The sequence below is a fragment of the Poecile atricapillus genome, chromosome 7 (assembly GCF_030490865.1).
Source record: "Poecile atricapillus isolate bPoeAtr1 chromosome 7, bPoeAtr1.hap1, whole genome shotgun sequence".
In the NCBI taxonomy this organism is placed as follows: Eukaryota; Metazoa; Chordata; class Aves; order Passeriformes; family Paridae; genus Poecile; species Poecile atricapillus.
The window spans coordinates 31,711,658-31,728,182 of NC_081255.1; the positions used below are offsets into that span (position 1 = coordinate 31,711,658).

Sequence of the window (16,525 nt, forward strand, 5' to 3'; positions counted from 1 at the left end):
ATCCCTACACTTAATAGGTGAGTGAGAGCTCTGAATTACACTAAATCACATCTTTGCCACCATTAGCTGATTGCTTCCATGTTCTGAGCAGCTTTTATAGAACTGGGGGGGAAAAAAAAATTGAAACGTAAAAGTTTCTTTTCATCGCAGGAGCTTTAAAGTCTCAAACTAAAGCTTGACACTTGTGGTTGCTCCTATTTGCAAAAGTATTTACAGCTTGGCTTCTCATCTTTTCTGATTGTCTGGCCTTTCTATTAGCTGTCTGTGGTTAGATCTTTTATGCTATTTATTTTTCCTTTATGCATCTAATGGGACAGCTGAAGTTCATCAACATGTAACAGGTTAGTAATATTCTAACAATTAATTAGACTAATACATGGGTATTTGTGTGCCAGGTTGGGCTCTGATGCTCAAAACATGTAGGCCTGTGCCCAAGGGAGTACTCAAGGCAGCAAGCTGGAGAAAACTCTATTCATAATGCTCAGTGAAGTTTTAATTCCATAAAAGGTCACATTTTAGGGCATGTATGCACCATTAATAATCAAAATATTGAAGGAATAGTGTTTCTAAAGAGCTGAGAGAATGGTATTTGAACCAGAGCTTTTATTTTCCAGGTGAAACCTGAGGAAGACTTTAATCCTGAGGAGGAAGAAGGGGAATTGGCATTATGGTCTCCTGATGTGAAGGTTATTGAGCTGGAGAAAGACAAAAATGGTTTAGGATTCAGCATTTTAGACTATCAGGTATACTTTTCTGCATAACTAAATACTGGAAATCCTTTTGATCCTTTGTCTTGCATGGTGCCTTAAAATGTTTTGTGATGTTGAATACTGATTAATGGACTTGACACTTGGGCCTAGAAACTATAGGGAAAAGTAAAGTATTTTGAAGCCACCTCTATAAAATATGGAGTGTTCTAAACCTCTGATTATTGATATGACAATATCAATGACATGATAAAGTGCAAAATCTTTAATCAAGCTGTACCCCATAACACTTTAATGACTAAATGTTGGGCAAAGTCGTGATTTTGTTGTATTTTGTTGTAACTTTTCAGCTGTGAAAGTGGCAAGCAAAAGTTCTTGGGTATTAGTTGGAGATGATTATATTACTACTTGTTAAACTCCTTAGAAATTAACAGGCAAGTCTTTAATTGGAGAGAAATGCTACTAAAATTAATGGATCCTTCTTTCAAAAACACTGGCTTCAATTTAATATGAAGAAACACTCAAAATCCATAGTCAGAATGAAATGTTCTTTATGTTTCTAGTCAACATGATATATTTTTTTTAAACTTCCAGTCATCATATTTATAAGGAAATAAAATAGCTGGATCACTCTTTATAATAATATACACATCACATCTGAGTGCTGCCTAAACATTGTAGTTTAATGAAATGTGCTCAACTGTTGTACATAAATGTCAAGTGATATAAAATTCACTTTTTGATACAATAAGGCAGGAATTGGGAATGAATTAGAAGGAAGAAAGTATTTGAAGTATTATGCAAACCCATTAATTCTGTATTTTACCAGTGCGATTTAAGATTACTGAAAATAGATCCTTTTAGTCATTTTAGCTGACACATGTTGTGTTGCAGTGCCAGCTCTACTCTAGAGTTGCTGGGAGTCTTTACAGAGCAGTAATACACAGATTTGCTTTTAAGTTCTCATATAATCAGAATTAATGAAGGCTTTAATAGCAGGCTTTTTATTTACTTATTCGCAGATGCAAATACACGAGCAATGTTGTGGTACTTTCAGCTAAATTTAAATACATTCTAATCAATTCTAAATGAGTGGTAAACCACTTAATCTCAGATCTTTATAATTTCAAGATATTTATGTATAAAGTGTGTTCTTTTGTTTGGGATTTGCCTCTTAGATCTTTTACACTTTTCATCATCTGCAGATTAATTTTTATAGGGAGATATCTGTGGCTCTGTGTGTGTGTATGTAAATACATCCATCACATCCTTGAGTATAAGGCAAAGAAAATAAATAATTGTCCATGCAACAGTGGAGGCAAGGAAAGAAAAAAAAAAACTGTGTGTGGTTCCTGGGAGAGTGTTTGGAATTCTTAGCACAGATTTGCTGGGAAGCACAGAATTACAGCAGTGTTTAATTGTGCCTTAAAGGACCTGGAGACCCTTCTTTAAAACATGAGAGGTGTTTTTTTAGGCACATACTCTTTGTTTTACAAGAGAAAATTCAAGCCTTATAGTGGCAATTGGTAGTGCTTGTGCTATGTATCCACTGCTGATTTTGCTCCTTTGGAGGAATACGATTTTTAAGTTTTTTTAAGGTATTTTTCAATGAAGCTGGGTCTTCCCATGGCCCATCTTCATCATCGGTGAGTGACCAGCCTTTCTAGGCTGCCACAGTGTTGATGGAGGTAGGGTGGGGAGGAAAACACTTTCAAAGGGGAGAGATTTTGAGCAGGAAACCTGTTGGTAGTTAACACACAAGAACTGGCTCTGTCCATTACAGAAATTTAAGGAAAGTTTGGTGTTGCATACCCAGCTTGGAGGAGGTGGTGTGACTATCCTGGGTTTTTTAAATCAAATTATTTCTATAGCTGTTGGTTGAAATGACACTTGTGAAATACTGGAAGGGCTTCAGGAAGCTCAGTGGAAGCAGGGAAGTGGCGTCAGGTTTAAAAAGTGGCGATGCTCTATTGTCCCATCTCACCTTTCCCCACACAAAGGTGGAGCAACACCTTTGAAATGGTGGATCCCAGTGGATCCCAGCCCTGAGGTGGGACTGGGGCTGTTCCCTGTAGTGTTTAAGGAGCCCTGGAGTCCTGCTCATACATTTCTGACAGTGAGAGATGCCAGACACGCTGCAGGAGCACAGGAATGCTCAGCAATTACAGACCAGGCTGCTCCCAGTGCTCTGGAAGTTTCTTCCTACTTGCTTTCAAGCACAAAGCTTTTTACCTTTCCATCTTAATTTTGATTGTTGAATTAGAAGTTGTTCTGAACACTCCTATGGTATGTAATTTATAATATTTGCCATTTTGCTTTTCAAAACTGGCTGCATGCTCAGCATAAAGGATGCTGTGCCTCAGTTGTCCTAAATGCTGCACTTCCATGCAAAACAGAATTAATAAAACTCTTTGTGAGGCAGAATAGGAGTCTGAGTACGTGGAAAACTGAATGCTGAGATCAAGAAAATTATTACTCTGGCATATTAATTTTTAATGGGCTGTCTTTCTAATAATGTTTCATCTATCAAATAAATGATAAGCACATCCCAAGTGACTTGCAGGATATTCCCAGAAATGTACAAGCATAATTCCATTGCCTATATATTTTAATGAACTAATTACAAATTAATTATACCAATTTTGCATAATCAATAGTATTTCTACTTTGTCCTATGTTTTCTTTTGATTGTCTTTAGGGATTTAAAAGCTTAAAAGAGAGCCACCTTCCTTTTTTTTAATAAGGTTCTTAAAACTTTGGGGTAGTTATCCCTTTTGGTATGACAGGATAGTATTTGTATAGGATATTCTTTGTCTTCCTGTGGTCTCTATGGGTATTAAAAAAAAACTTTTTTTTTCTGCTTTGAATGTTGTAATTTGTAATTATGTTGTAGGAAATCTAAAATTTTTGAGACTGCTGCTCTGCTGGCAGCAAGGTCAGTACTTAGTGAGAGGGGAGGTGGATGGGAAGCTGATCCTGTGGATTCTTGAAATGATGGATTTCACTGGACTTCTTTTATTTAAATAAGAAACTCTGAAGATCTCTTAAAATGAAACCTCCTGTGGTTGTTTTTCCTGTTGTCATCACTGTGTTGGGACCTGGTCACAGCTCCTAGACCAGGCACTGCTTTTTCTTGCTGGCGCTTTGATGGGAAGGCTGCAGAGGTCTCCTGGCCATTAAAAAGCTGTGCTGCTCAACCTTCTGGCCAACTCCTCCGTGCAGTAACACACTGTGCCTCCCTTCATTTCCTTCTCTTTTCACTTGGAGAGGTTGCTCTCCCTTTCACCTCTTCACTAACCTTTATGTAGTGCTGCTGGCACAGGTGGTGCCAAGTGTGCTCTGATGGTGAGGGAGGGACCCGGGACACTGCTGCTGGAGCGATTTGGGATCACCTGGGAGGCAAGGAGCTGCAGTCAGTGTATTTCGTGTTCTTTGTCAGCAGACCTGAAAGTATCCAGCTTAACAGTAAATTTGTCTAGCCTGGAACTAATCACAGAATCCCAGAATGGTTTGGGTTGGAAGGGGTCTTAACTCTCATCCAGTTCCAAACCCTGCACCTTCCACTAGACCCGGTTGCTCCAAGCCCCATCCAGCCTCCTGGCCAGCGAGTCAAGAGCTAAGCCATTGTTTTTGAGACCAATCCCTTTTTCTTAGAAAGAAATGGAAAGATACATTATCAGGTTAAAATACAGAAGAAATGCTGTCTAAAAACGACTGTGATCCCAGGGCATTGGTGCAAGAGGAAAGAAAAATCCCATAAGACTTGCAGAGAAAAAGAAGAGATCCCAGCAGGATGGAAGGTTCTTTGAGCCCTGAAACAGTGTTTACCAAAGACCTGATGCATTGCGGGCCAACAGATTCTGTCAGTAATGTTTTACAGAAATATTGGAAAAACCACAGGTAGCTGAATTGCAGATTTCTTCAGGCAGTATTGACCAGAAGGTAACTTGAATGGTCTGATGAGCTTTTATCAAATTAAACAAAAAGCTGAATGGACTTTATGTGGAGCTTAATTTACTGTGCTTTGAAGTCAGGGTCTTTTTAGAGCAGCTGTTTCAGAGTGCATGAAACTGGAGAGGGTGAGGGGTGGAATGGGGAGGTTTGGCATTTTACATAACTCTTGGGAAGGACTGTGAGATGCTGTTTCTCCCTGTCTGTGCTGAGAGATAAGTCCCCAGTGCCTGCTTGCTTTGGCACAGTCCAGCTGCCCTGGAGAGCTGTCTGGCTGCAGGAACTCATGGACTCACCTGCTCCAAGTGACCCATGGAAGCAGAAAGAGGCATTTCAGCACTCAGGAGCTTCAAGTTACCCTGAGCTGGAGAAGCAGCGTGAATTGTGCCTGCCTTGGGCTGCCTGGGTCAGTGCTCCAGGGATTTTCCTGTGGTCTAGCAACAGGGACCCCACAGCTGCCTTATTCCTGGCTTCCCTTTATTATTAGTAGCAGTTTTTCGTGCTGTTGAACTGAAGTCTCTTTTGCTGCACATTCAGCAGGTTATGTTTTGTCCTTCTCCCAGGGAGCATGGGAAACAATTGTTTTCTCTTTTCTAACAAAATCACTGCATAGTCATTCACGGCAGGAAGTGAAGCAATTTAAGTGTCTCCAAATATCTTTCCTCTTTTCTTTATGCCCCAAACAGGCTCCAGATGTAGAGTTACAAAAAAAAAAAAAAAAAGCAAAACTGACTTCTTATTTGTAGAAGGTGGTATTCAAGTAGATTATATTTTTTTTTTACTTTCTTGGTCTGTTCAGCAGTGAGACACAGGCTGGAATGCTTTGACAAGTTGCTGCCTAAACGTTTGCCCTCTTGTGATAATTTGAGCTTTGTCTGTTCTTGTGATAAGTTTGTTATGAACAAAGAAGCATATTCACGTCTTTGTTAAGCACATTTTCTCCTGATCATGTGATGGAAACCTGTGGCTTACTGGCAAAAGCTGCACAGCTGTATTAAAAAGCAGTTTTACAATGGCTATCAGCTTGGTACTGGGAAAACTGATAAAGGCAGCTTTTCTCCCATCTCTACAACCCATCCACATTCATTAACATCAAAGTTCTGTAAGCCTCAGTACCAACTGTGTTGGTACTCATCTCACGGAGGATTTGCTTCTCTCCCCCTATGGGAAAGTTCTACATCCTTTAAATCATATTAAGCTGCTTCATGTGTAAAATAATTCTTAATAGTGTGTCATGAATTGAATTCAGTGTAGCTTTTTGAAAAATTCTCTTGGAGTTCAGCTTAAAAACTACTTTTCAGGACCTAAGAGCTGGTGAATGCAGTCGAGCACATTCCTGGAGAAGTTTCTGAGGTGTTCACAAATAGTGGATTCCAAAGCCTCAGTGCTGCAGTACTAATGCACTGGGAGAGCAGAGACCACTTCAGTAAGAAGTCAAAGAGATTTCTGTGTATCTCACACAAAGACACAGACAGATCCACAGGAACAGCTTGATGAGGAAGAGATCTGGAGAACTTGGAGGCAGGAAGTCACATTAGGGCTTCCCTGACACCGGGCTGGAGGGGGCCATCAGTCGGACTCTAAATGAGAAGTTAGGGAGGAATCTCATAGAATTATTCAGGTTGGGAAAGTCTTCTGAGACCTTTCAGTCCAGCTGTTCCCTCAGCACTGCCAAGGCCAGCACTGCCCTGTGTCCCCAAGTGCCACATCCACAGGGCCTTTAAATCCCTCCAAGGATGGCGACTCTACCACTGCCCTGAGCAGCTCTGCCAGGGCTGGACAGCCTCTCAGGGAAGAAATTTTTCTTTGTCTCCAACCTGAACTTCCCCTAGTGCAACTTGGTCATTTCCTCTCCTCCTGTTCCTGGCAGCAAAGCCTGACCCCCTGGCTGTCCCCTCCTGGCAGGGAGTTGTGCAGAGCCAAAAGGCCCCCCTGAGCCTCCTCTTCTCCAGGCTGAGCCCCTTTCCCAGCTCCCTCAGCCCCTCCTGGGGCTCCAGACCCTTCCCCTGGACACACTCCAGCCCCTCCATGTCCTTCTTGTTGTGACCTCAGAATTCCAGGTACCTCGGTCCTGCTGCCACACCAGTGCTGACAAAATCCAGGTACCATTTGCCTTCTTGGCCACGCAAGCCATGCACAGCGAGATTTTCCTGTAGAATGCTGTGGAAAACAGCATCAAAGGCTTCACAGAATTCCAGGTAGACACATCCACAGCCTTTCCCCCATCCACGAAGCAGGTATTGTGGTTTTGGCTGGGATAGAGTTAATTTCCTTCCTGGTAGCTGGTGCAGTGCTGTGTTTTGGATTTAGCATGAGAACACTGTTGATAACAGGGTGATGTTTTAGTTGTTGCTAAGTAGCGATTACTCTGAGTCAAGGACTTCTCAGTTTCCCATGCTCTGCCAGTGTGGAGGAGCACCAGAAGCCAGGAGAGATGATCTGAACTAGCCAGAGGGCTATTCCATGCTCAGTATATAAATGGGGGAGTTGGCCAGGAGGGGTGAATCACTGCTCAGGAACAGGCTGGGCATCAGGATTGTGCCTCTCTTGTTTTCCTCAGGTTTTATTCCTCTCTCTTTTTGTTATGTCCCTTTTCATTATATTTATTCATATCAGCATTGCTATTATCTTTTGCTTTGTTCAGTTATCAAAATGTTCTTATCTCAGCCATGGGTTACCCCAGTTAAACCCAGGGCAGCAGATTTTGGTTGTGCAGGACCCGCCTTTGACAAAGCCGTGCTGATCCCCAGCTTGTCCTGCATTCAGTAAAAGACAGAGATTTTCCTTATCCCTCCTTTTGCTGTTGGGGCAATTTTGTTGGAGCATCCCTCCTGTCCCTGTGAGCTGCAGCAGCTCTGGACAATACCTGAGTTTGCAGAGAAACTGAAGCATTACTGAGAACATCTGTTTTTCTTTGCTTTGTCGCATATCCATGAAATAAATGCTGAGCAGTATTATTACTATTAACCTTTGGAAATGTTTTCCCTTCTTCCCCCAAATTCTCCAATCTGGTTGTTCTTTTTCATTTCCTGCTAGAAAGAATAGCTTTTAATAAAAAACAAAAAACCCCAAACCAAAGAAATTCATTATTATTCCACAGATGTCTTCTGCCTGCAAGAGAAGGCGAGAATTTAAAGGGACAAAACTGTAGCTGGATTTTCTGTTAACCACTTGGTAAATCTCAGCCAGGCTGAGATAATGTGGATGAGGCTGGAGGAAGCTGTGCTGGCCTGGCAGTGGACGTGTGGAGGTGGTGGAGCAGTGGGTGTGGAAGAGCTCAGCCCAGACAGCTCCAAATTTGTTCTGAAATGATGAGATTTGAGTTGTTTGTTGGTGCTGATGGATGAGCATGAAGCATCCTGAAAACTCATGGAAGATATGAGGTGTTCTGTTTTCTTAGAACCTCACCCTGCTGGAATATACTGCTCCCCAAATCCAAGGAGTCCTGGAGCACTTGGAATTTTCTGTCTGTTCTCAGTGTGATTCACCGTAGCCTTAAAATTCCCTGCAACCTCTCTGCCAGTCCTTCTGTCTGCTCTCTTGTCCTCCCTGTTCCTCATCCCTGGAAGTGTTCAAGGCTAGAATGGATGGAGTTTTGAGCACCCTGGGATAGTGGAAGGTGTCCCTACCCATGGCAGGGGGTGGAATGAGATGAGCTTTAAGTTCTCTTTCAACCCAGCCCAGTCTGGGATTCTGTGGTTCTTTGAGCCAAGTCACTGTTTGCAGATCCTTGTTGCATAAAACCTTACTTGTCCTCTGTCCTCACTTTTATTTTGCAGCTTTTTCTGCAGCAAGTCTTCCATAATTCATGTGTTTGCTGTTTGTGAAGCAAAACTTTCATGCAGAGGAGAGCTCTGGTTTGTGTGAAACACATCCTGCACTTCCACAGACTTTTACCAGCGCTGAGGCCAGCTTACCTCTCTGGTGCAAGTGCTCTTGGTTGGATTTTGAGTTCAGGAATTCTTTGCATCTGAAAGCTGATCAAACCCACAAACTATCTTAAGGCCCACTGAGCACAGGCTGCGTAGGTGATGCCATTTATACTTTTTCCCTTGGCTTGTTGGTATTTTTTTCTTCTTTCCCACACATCTCTATCCCTTCTTTATCTCATCACACAGTGGCTTTCCTCCACTTCCTTATGAGTTCGGGGATTTTTTTTTCTTATCTCTTTGGCTTTTCCCTGTAGTCAGCACTCACTGTGTTTTTTCTGGAGCTGGAAAGTCTGAAAGTCTAAGATATTAAGAGAGTCTAATGAATGTAATCCCTGAGACTTTAGCTCTGTTGAGAGCAAATATGAAAGGCGGATAAAACCTTAGATGGATTGAGAAGTTTGATAAATTAAAAGATAGCGACAGGCACCTGAGTCCACTGCACGGTGACGCTGAAAACACCCAGAGCTGGTGCCTATCTCTGATCTTTCAGTTTGGGAAGAGCAGTAGTGTGTGAGGTCTTTTCCCTGGGGTCCCTGGTCCACAGCAGAGGGGTGGGGACTGTGCTGTGCTCTCCAGCCCTGCCAGACCCACGCGCCTCTGAGTCACCGCCGGCCACCGTGTTCGTTCTTGCTGGAGAAGGCTGATAGGATTTCAGATCCCAGATGATGAAAGCCTGGTGTGGGAAACCCATTGTGCCACCTCCTCCTCTTTATTTTGCTGTTCCCTCTCCTCCTCTGGGTGGGGCTCTGTGTGGTTTGTTTCTGGGTTTTTTTTTCCCCCTTCCCTGCGAATTCCTGTTTCTTTGCTGACATTTCCCACAACAGAAGTTTTGATTAATGCCGGCTGCACACCAGAGCTTCTGAAATTCATTGCTTTATTCCCTCACTGCAGATCAATAAATAGTAATGTTTTATTTCCAGTGCTTTGCCTTACATCACAGCAAAGTTCAGCATTCCTCCTTGAATACCACTCTGTATTTAAGTTTGTGTTGCTTCAGCAGATCAGCCTGCAGTTTATTTCTCTGGTACAGCCAGAGGCTGTGCATTGTGTAATCTCCTTCCTGAGCAGTCCTGCTGACTGCAATCCGAGTGGAAGAGGCAGGAACAGGTCTGAAATGCTTCGAATTTCACTCAGATGCAATGGATCGAATGAAAACCAGTTGAGCACTTCCTCAGGGATGTTTTTCCAGGCCTTAGAGTGCCTTTGGCAGTTCCTCCAGCCAACTGCTGTAAACATATTGGAGTGAGCGAGCAGAAGGTTTGGACCTCGAGTCTCAACCCAAAAGTGAGGCCACCTTAAGGAGGGAATCAGACCTCACTCACAGCTGGCTCTCCCTCGCTTCCCTGTCTGTTAGGAGGCACTTTCTGCTTTGAAAAGGCACAAAAAAGTGATTGTCAGTCTTGACTCTCAGGTCCCATGGGCATTGTTGGGGGTCACTGTGGAGGGTGGCTCTGCAAAGGGAACCACAGGCACTTCACAAAATGAGAGCATGGATGGGTATTTTCAGTAATTTCACAACACTGAGCATGCAGGTACATTGCTCATGTGCAGTTCTACCTTTGCTCTACATAATAGTGAGACAAACATAAAATGCCTCTGGTTCTTTTGATTGTTGACGGGTGTCTTTTCCTTGTTCAGCATCAAAAGCGTTGTGTTTGAGTCTTGCAGCCTGGTATCTTACTCACTGAAGAGTTTTAAATATGGATAGATGTGTGCTAGACCTGGAAGTGGTCCCATGCAAAATGTAATGAATCTGGGCTGCTCTGACCTCTGAGCTCCAAGGCGTTTGTTTTGGCTCCCTCACAGAAACCTGCAGTATACAAATTGGCACTTGTAAAAATGTTCAGATAAATCAAAAAATGGCACTGGGGGGAAAAAAGTTTCAAACTGTTTCTTTTGGGATCCTTCACCATGCTATTTTGGATGTGTGTTTTTGTGGCAGCAGGCAGTTTGTTGCTTGAAGAAAGCTGAAATATTCTAGGAAGTCAGGCTAGCTGGATTTAGATCTCAAGTGATGCCAAAACTAATATAGCCTATAACTAAGTGAGAGTGACTTTGCACAGGGAATGTCAGTCACCCGCAGCTTTGTCTTACATTTTCATAGGAGCCTTTAAAAAAAGCAAAACACAAACAAAACCCCGGCAAACGTGGGAGCTGCTCCCATCCAGTGGAGCTGTGGTTTCAGTGCTCCTCATCCTCAGCCCAGGGAGGGTCTGCTGGGGCTGGCTGGATGGATGGGATGGGGATGGATTGTCAGAGCAGGGAATGCCTGCGGTGGTGGGAGCTGGGCTGGCCTGGAGTGCCCTCTCTTGGCTGCTGCACACCTCATCTTTTGGGAGGGATGAGGGAACAGCCAGCCTAGTTTATCACTTTCATTTCCCAGCAGGATGGGCAGAGGTCAGCTGCACTGGTTCTGTCTCCAGATTTGTTTCTAAGGCCTTCTGAGTGTGGGTGTTTGGTGCCCACGGCAGTCGAAGCCACAATGAAGTTGCAGATCCAGCGTTGCACGTAGGACTCTCTTAACTCCTGGGACTCTTAACATTTTAGCAGGGCTCAGGTTTTTAAGAGATTTCATACTGCCCTGAACCCAGGGATCCCAGAGGCAGCAACTGCAGTGGCCCCTGCCTGACTCTCCACTGCTAAATGAATCCAGAACAAATGAGGCTCTGAAAATAAGGAGAAAAATTTGACACCTGGAGTCCGGGAAACATTTGTGGGTTTTGATGAGGAGCGGGGGGAAGGGAAAACCTATGGTTCAGCATAGTTAAATATATGGTGTGCTAAGTATGAATAAATTGTGGCTATTTTAAACAAGTTCATAGAATCCGTGGCTGGCTCGGGCACAAAGGGGAGGACAGAAGCTACAGTGCACGAGTTCCTCAAAGGGTAACCTGGAGGCCACTGTCCTGGGCTGCTGCTGCATGGCAGGGAGCAGCTCTCAGCGTTTACACAAGTGGCAAACATTCTCACATGTCATTCTTCCCTTGAAAAGGATCTTTGGATTTCAGGGGTTTTGTCTGCTCATGGCCCCGCTTTGCAGTCCGATTCTTTTCCTCATTGTTCATAAATGATTCATTGGTGTAAAGGAATCCTTCAGGAAAGATAAAAGTTCCTCTTTAAATGTGCCAAGGCCTGTTTGTGATGATCTTGAAGGTCTTCTCCAGTCTTAATGTTTGTACGATTTTGCCCATTTTCACATGGCCAGATTGCATGGGATTGTCCACTGCACTCCCCTTGTGCTCTGCTGCAAAGCCAGGTGTTAATTTCTTGAAATATTGAAATTGTATCGCTTCTGGGTTTGGGGAGAGAGTTGCAAACCCTACCCCAGTAAACGAGCCTTCACTTTAAAGTAGAGGCTGAAATCTGGTCCTGCCTGCTGGTGAGTAAAAATCACTATAAGCCAAGTAAAATGAGTCTAGAGCCTCAGGGTAGGTGTGCGCTCACAGTGGTGCTCTTTAGTAACTTGGAATGGCTCTAGCTGGTCTGTTAACATGGAGGCAGCCCTGAAATCCCACTGTGGGAGTGAACTTGCCTTTTAACTACACTAACTGTATACAAACTGTACCTTTTGCACTTAATATAGAAGGAAAGGATCTGTTTTTCATCCTGCTGCAAGCACTGCTTTCTTTCAGAAACAAGACAACCGCCCTCGTGCCCAGTTGCTCGCCACTTAGAAAATGTGAATTTGGTGTTTGCTGTCTTGTTTTAGCAGGTGGTTCTTTAGGGTGTGCTTAGGGTCAAGGGTAAATCATAAGGCAAGGTTTCAAAAAAATCCCAGTGTTCCTTTGGTTTTGATAAGGAAAGCACAGCGCAATCCACCCTTGTGATAGAATATTAAATTACAGAGAGGATATGGATACATGATTACACCTTGAAATTCAGTGGGTCTGTGCCTTCCTGTGCAAATTTTGTTGCTGCACTCACATCATGATTCAGCCGCTGGTGAACCCTGAGGTTTTGAGCGCTGCTGGTGCTGCTGCTGAGCTCTCACTGTGCAGCTCATCTTCTCTCCCTGTACAATAGCTCCCTCTGCTTGAAATCAGCAGTGGAATTGTTTTGTACTTGCCTGGACAACAGTTTTTAACATGGGCCCCCCTTTTTAAGGTTTCCGCTGCTCTTCAGGAAGCAATTCCAGTGTATGGCTTGTGCTTGTGTGCTTTGTGAAGCAGGGGAAATAACCACATTGTCCTCAAAACTTCTCTGCCTAGAGCTGTTTCTTTGCAGGAACTCTCTTCCTTTTGGAACACTTCTTTCAGCTAAATTATCTCATACCAAAACATGATTTATTGGGCAAAACTGTTTTTATTTCAGTGGTGAGTTGAAACAGGACTGTTTCTCATCAGAAATGTGGTAGTTAGACCACTGACCCTGCAATGAAGCAGCTAATGATGAGATTCCCATTTCCTGCTTAAGTAGTTCTGATCCAGAGCCCAAAAGAGAACTGATTTAGATCAGATGAGCAGAGATTTGAACCTGGTTCTGCCCCATTCTCAGCCAGCACCATAATTACTGGACCAGTCATTTTCACTCACAGAATTTTTTGTCAGCCTATCTGCATGGGTAGGGGTGAATGGTGGGTTTGTTTTGTTCATTTTTTATCAATATAGCTAAGCCAGCAAAAGTCATATTATAGAAGCTGTTGTGTCAGCAAAGGTGTCGTTTTGCTGAGAGAGCATTCACCCATTCAGGGAACCAGCATAAACCTCCCTGGCCACGGCAAGATGAGCCCACGATAGGAAAACTTGCTGGTTTAGTTCTCCAGCAAAGCCTCCCTAATATGAACAGTGCCTTGCTTGCTGGGAAGTGGCTGTCTGGGCTGCATCTTGGGCCTGTAGAGATGTCCAGAAGGTTATTTCTAATTTCCAGTGGAGGAAACCCCCAAATTAAAACCAATTTAGAAGTCTGTGTTGGTTCCAGGGTCATTGGGCTGGTTGGGGTTTGCTGGCAAGAACAAAGGGCAGCAGTAACTTCAATTTTCTACATTCAACACTTAAAGCAAAGCTCTTTTTTTTCCCTTCACATTTTGGAATCCCTTTTGGATTCTTCTTCTGAACTTGCTGGGCTTTGGTTCGTTCCTGAAAATCTCCTGAGGGGATGCTGTTGGAAGCTCAGGGAATCCTCCCTCCGCACCAGGTGCAGCAGGTTTGGGCACGGGCACTCGGGCAGCAGGAGCACCTTGGCACGGGAGGCAAACACAGGAAACCTGCTGGGCTTGGCTGCCAGGACATGACAGCCACAAGGAGACATCTTGTGTGCACTGCAGACAAATTGTAAAATTATAAAATTGTAAGAGAGCAGCATCGAGCGGTAGAACAGGAGAGAATTGTTGCTGATCTTTATTTACTTGACTCCAGCTCCAGCGTGGCTCTTCCTGCTGAACTCTTAATTTCACTTCTCTAATTTCAGCCTTTTACAGACGTTACAGGCATTGCCTCATATGTTTGCACGTACCTTAAAAAACACTTGCCCTTGGAAGGCCGTGTATAGTCATATAAAAATAAAGAGTTTAAAAAGCATTCCTGTTTTCAAATTAACACTGAGGTGCTGAATTCATGGTGGTCTTTGTAATTTGAATTTTGCCCTTTTCTTATCCCTCTCATGCCCTGAATAAGATGCAAGTCCTGAGGGAAAAATAGTCCATGATTGGGGATTTGGAGACCCAGTGCATGCAAGGGGCATTTCTGAACTTTATGAGCCCTTAGCAAGGGGGGAAAGGCTAATTGCAATCTTAGAAAAAAAAATGAGGAAACAAAAATTTAAAAAAAAATTAAACCCCATACATTTGTTTTGTACATGTTTCTTACCAATATATAATAATTTAAAATTTTATTGGATTGAGAATAATTTTTTTAATGAGTGAAGACATGACAGAAATGGTGCAGGACACAAAGCAAAAGCTAATACTGGATAAAAGATCAAGTGAAGTGGATATCTTTGCATCAGTTTACAGTGTTTGTAATATTTTGTGCTTGACACTCTGTATCCAGCAGTACAGTGTTCCTTCAGTAATAATCTTAGTTACTCTTCTGTTGCTGTCTCCTGGTCTCTGTTAGGGTGGAGAAAATGTCTCTTCTAAGTTTCCACGTGGAGTTGACAAAGCAGAAACACTGCAGTAACACTGCAAACGTGAACTGCTATTTCTTCAACATTTGGGGGTTTCATTTGAACTTAACATTTTGAATTGAATTTCTGACGTTTCACAGCGATTTCTTTTGCCATCATCTCTGCTGCTCTGAAGCCCTCGGGTGAGGGGCAGGGTGGTTATTTTCTGTGACATTAGCACGTCCCAGGCTGGATGGAGGCTGGTGGAAGGCTGCCAGCGTTGTTCTGTTTGCAGGTTGGCCTGGCTGTGTCTGTGTGTGTAAGGAGAGGGCAGGCAGGCTATCGGTCACCTTTCAGATCTTAACATTTCTTAATGGATTAGGCAAGTTGATGGAATATCTTCCTTTTTGCACACTCTAAGCCTTGGCACTATTAGCAGACAATGTTTTTTGAACAACTCAGCAGGCTTCAGTCCCGTAGCATTAGAGGATGAACGTGCTTGAGTGCTCTTTACACGCTCCAAACAAACATCATCTTTCAAGGCCTTCACTTGGGGGTGTTTTTTTTTATTATTTCCCCCAGGATCCCTTGGATCCAGCAGGAACAGCCATCGTGATCAGCTCCCTGGTGGCAGGTGGAGTGGCCGAGCGCGGGGGGCAGATTTTGCCGGGTGACCGCTTGGTGTTCGTCAACGAGAAACACTTGGACGGTGCCACCTTGGCAGAGGCAGTGGAAGTGCTGAAATCTGTGCCCCCAGGTACAGTTTCCCTTGGAATCTGCAAGCCTTTAGTGGTAAGAACTGATTTTAACTATTTGTTTCTTATTTCATCCCATGGCATGTGTTGTTGTGTTTGTGGGGAGAATTCAGCATCGGGTACGTGTGCATTTGGGAAACAGCTGAGCTGCTGTGCCTGGAGAGGACCAAAAGTTCTGGCAAATGGGCAGCTCAGTGTCCAAAAGGTGTGACTGGGAAACCAGCATCCTTCAAGAACATCCACGTGGAGCTGGGAGATGTGCCTGGGCAGACCCATGTGCACTGTGCACAGGTGTAACGTGGTTCCAGCACTTCAGCAACCCAGTTAAACGTGTGCTGGAGCCCATTTCTTTGTGAGACACTGCTGAGTGCTTGCTTGAGCTCCGTTGACATCAAAGAAATCTGCTCTGTTTGAAGTCAAGACTGTAAATTCAAGCAGAATTTCCCTTTTTTGGAACAGTAGTTTACTGGGGAATGCTGCAGTATTGTTCATCAAGGGCACCCAGGCAAAATTAATTAAAGCCCCAGTTAATAGAAAGTGCTTGTAATTCAAAGTGATAGAGGAGTTGTGAAATAGGAGTGTAGGAAAGCTGTTAAATATATTATTTCCTTTTCTAAAAATTGGTATTTTGTTGCTCATATCCTTGTATTTGTCTTTCCTTCTTACACATCTCTTTAGGTTTTAGTGCCTCTGAACCAATATCTTCAAAGAATAAAAGCTGTCGATTTCATCATCTCAATTTTTGGCATTCTATTTTTATAATTCTTTTCTAATAGCTTTTCTCCTTCTCCCTTTTAATTTATTGACAGATGTGGAATTTATTTTTTTTTTCTTGTTTTCCTGACGCATTGTTTGGATTACCTTTTTTAGGAAGAAAGCAGAGAGGAGGAGAACAGGCACAGTGTGGAAACCAGCAGCATCAAAAGCAGCCCTGGATCTCCAGAACCAATAGATAACACAAATTTCCCAGTAATACTTGAAGCACCACAGGTATTTGGTTACTTTTGAGGTTCAACTCCAGTTTATACATACAGGAAATGATGTTTTAAAGTAAAAAATACAGTATGTTTTTCAGAGAAGACTGAAAGTATTGGATTCCCTCTGAAAAAGCTTCTAACAGCAAACTGTGCCAAGTGCA

General features: G+C 43.3%; 1 protein-coding gene across 3 annotated transcripts in view; it reads left to right on the forward strand.

Annotated features, from left to right (window-relative positions):
- Window positions 1-16,525, forward strand: part of PATJ (PATJ crumbs cell polarity complex component) — a 134,091-nt gene that overhangs the window by 31,251 nt on the left and 86,315 nt on the right. For all 3 annotated transcript variants that reach the window (XM_058843045.1, XM_058843044.1, XM_058843043.1), the window contains exons 16-18: window positions 615-743; window positions 15,215-15,424; window positions 16,258-16,377. In XM_058843045.1, coding sequence (XP_058699028.1) covers window positions 615-743; window positions 15,215-15,424; window positions 16,258-16,377 — 459 coding nt within the window. The remainder of the gene's footprint in view (window positions 1-614; window positions 744-15,214; window positions 15,425-16,257; window positions 16,378-16,525) is intronic.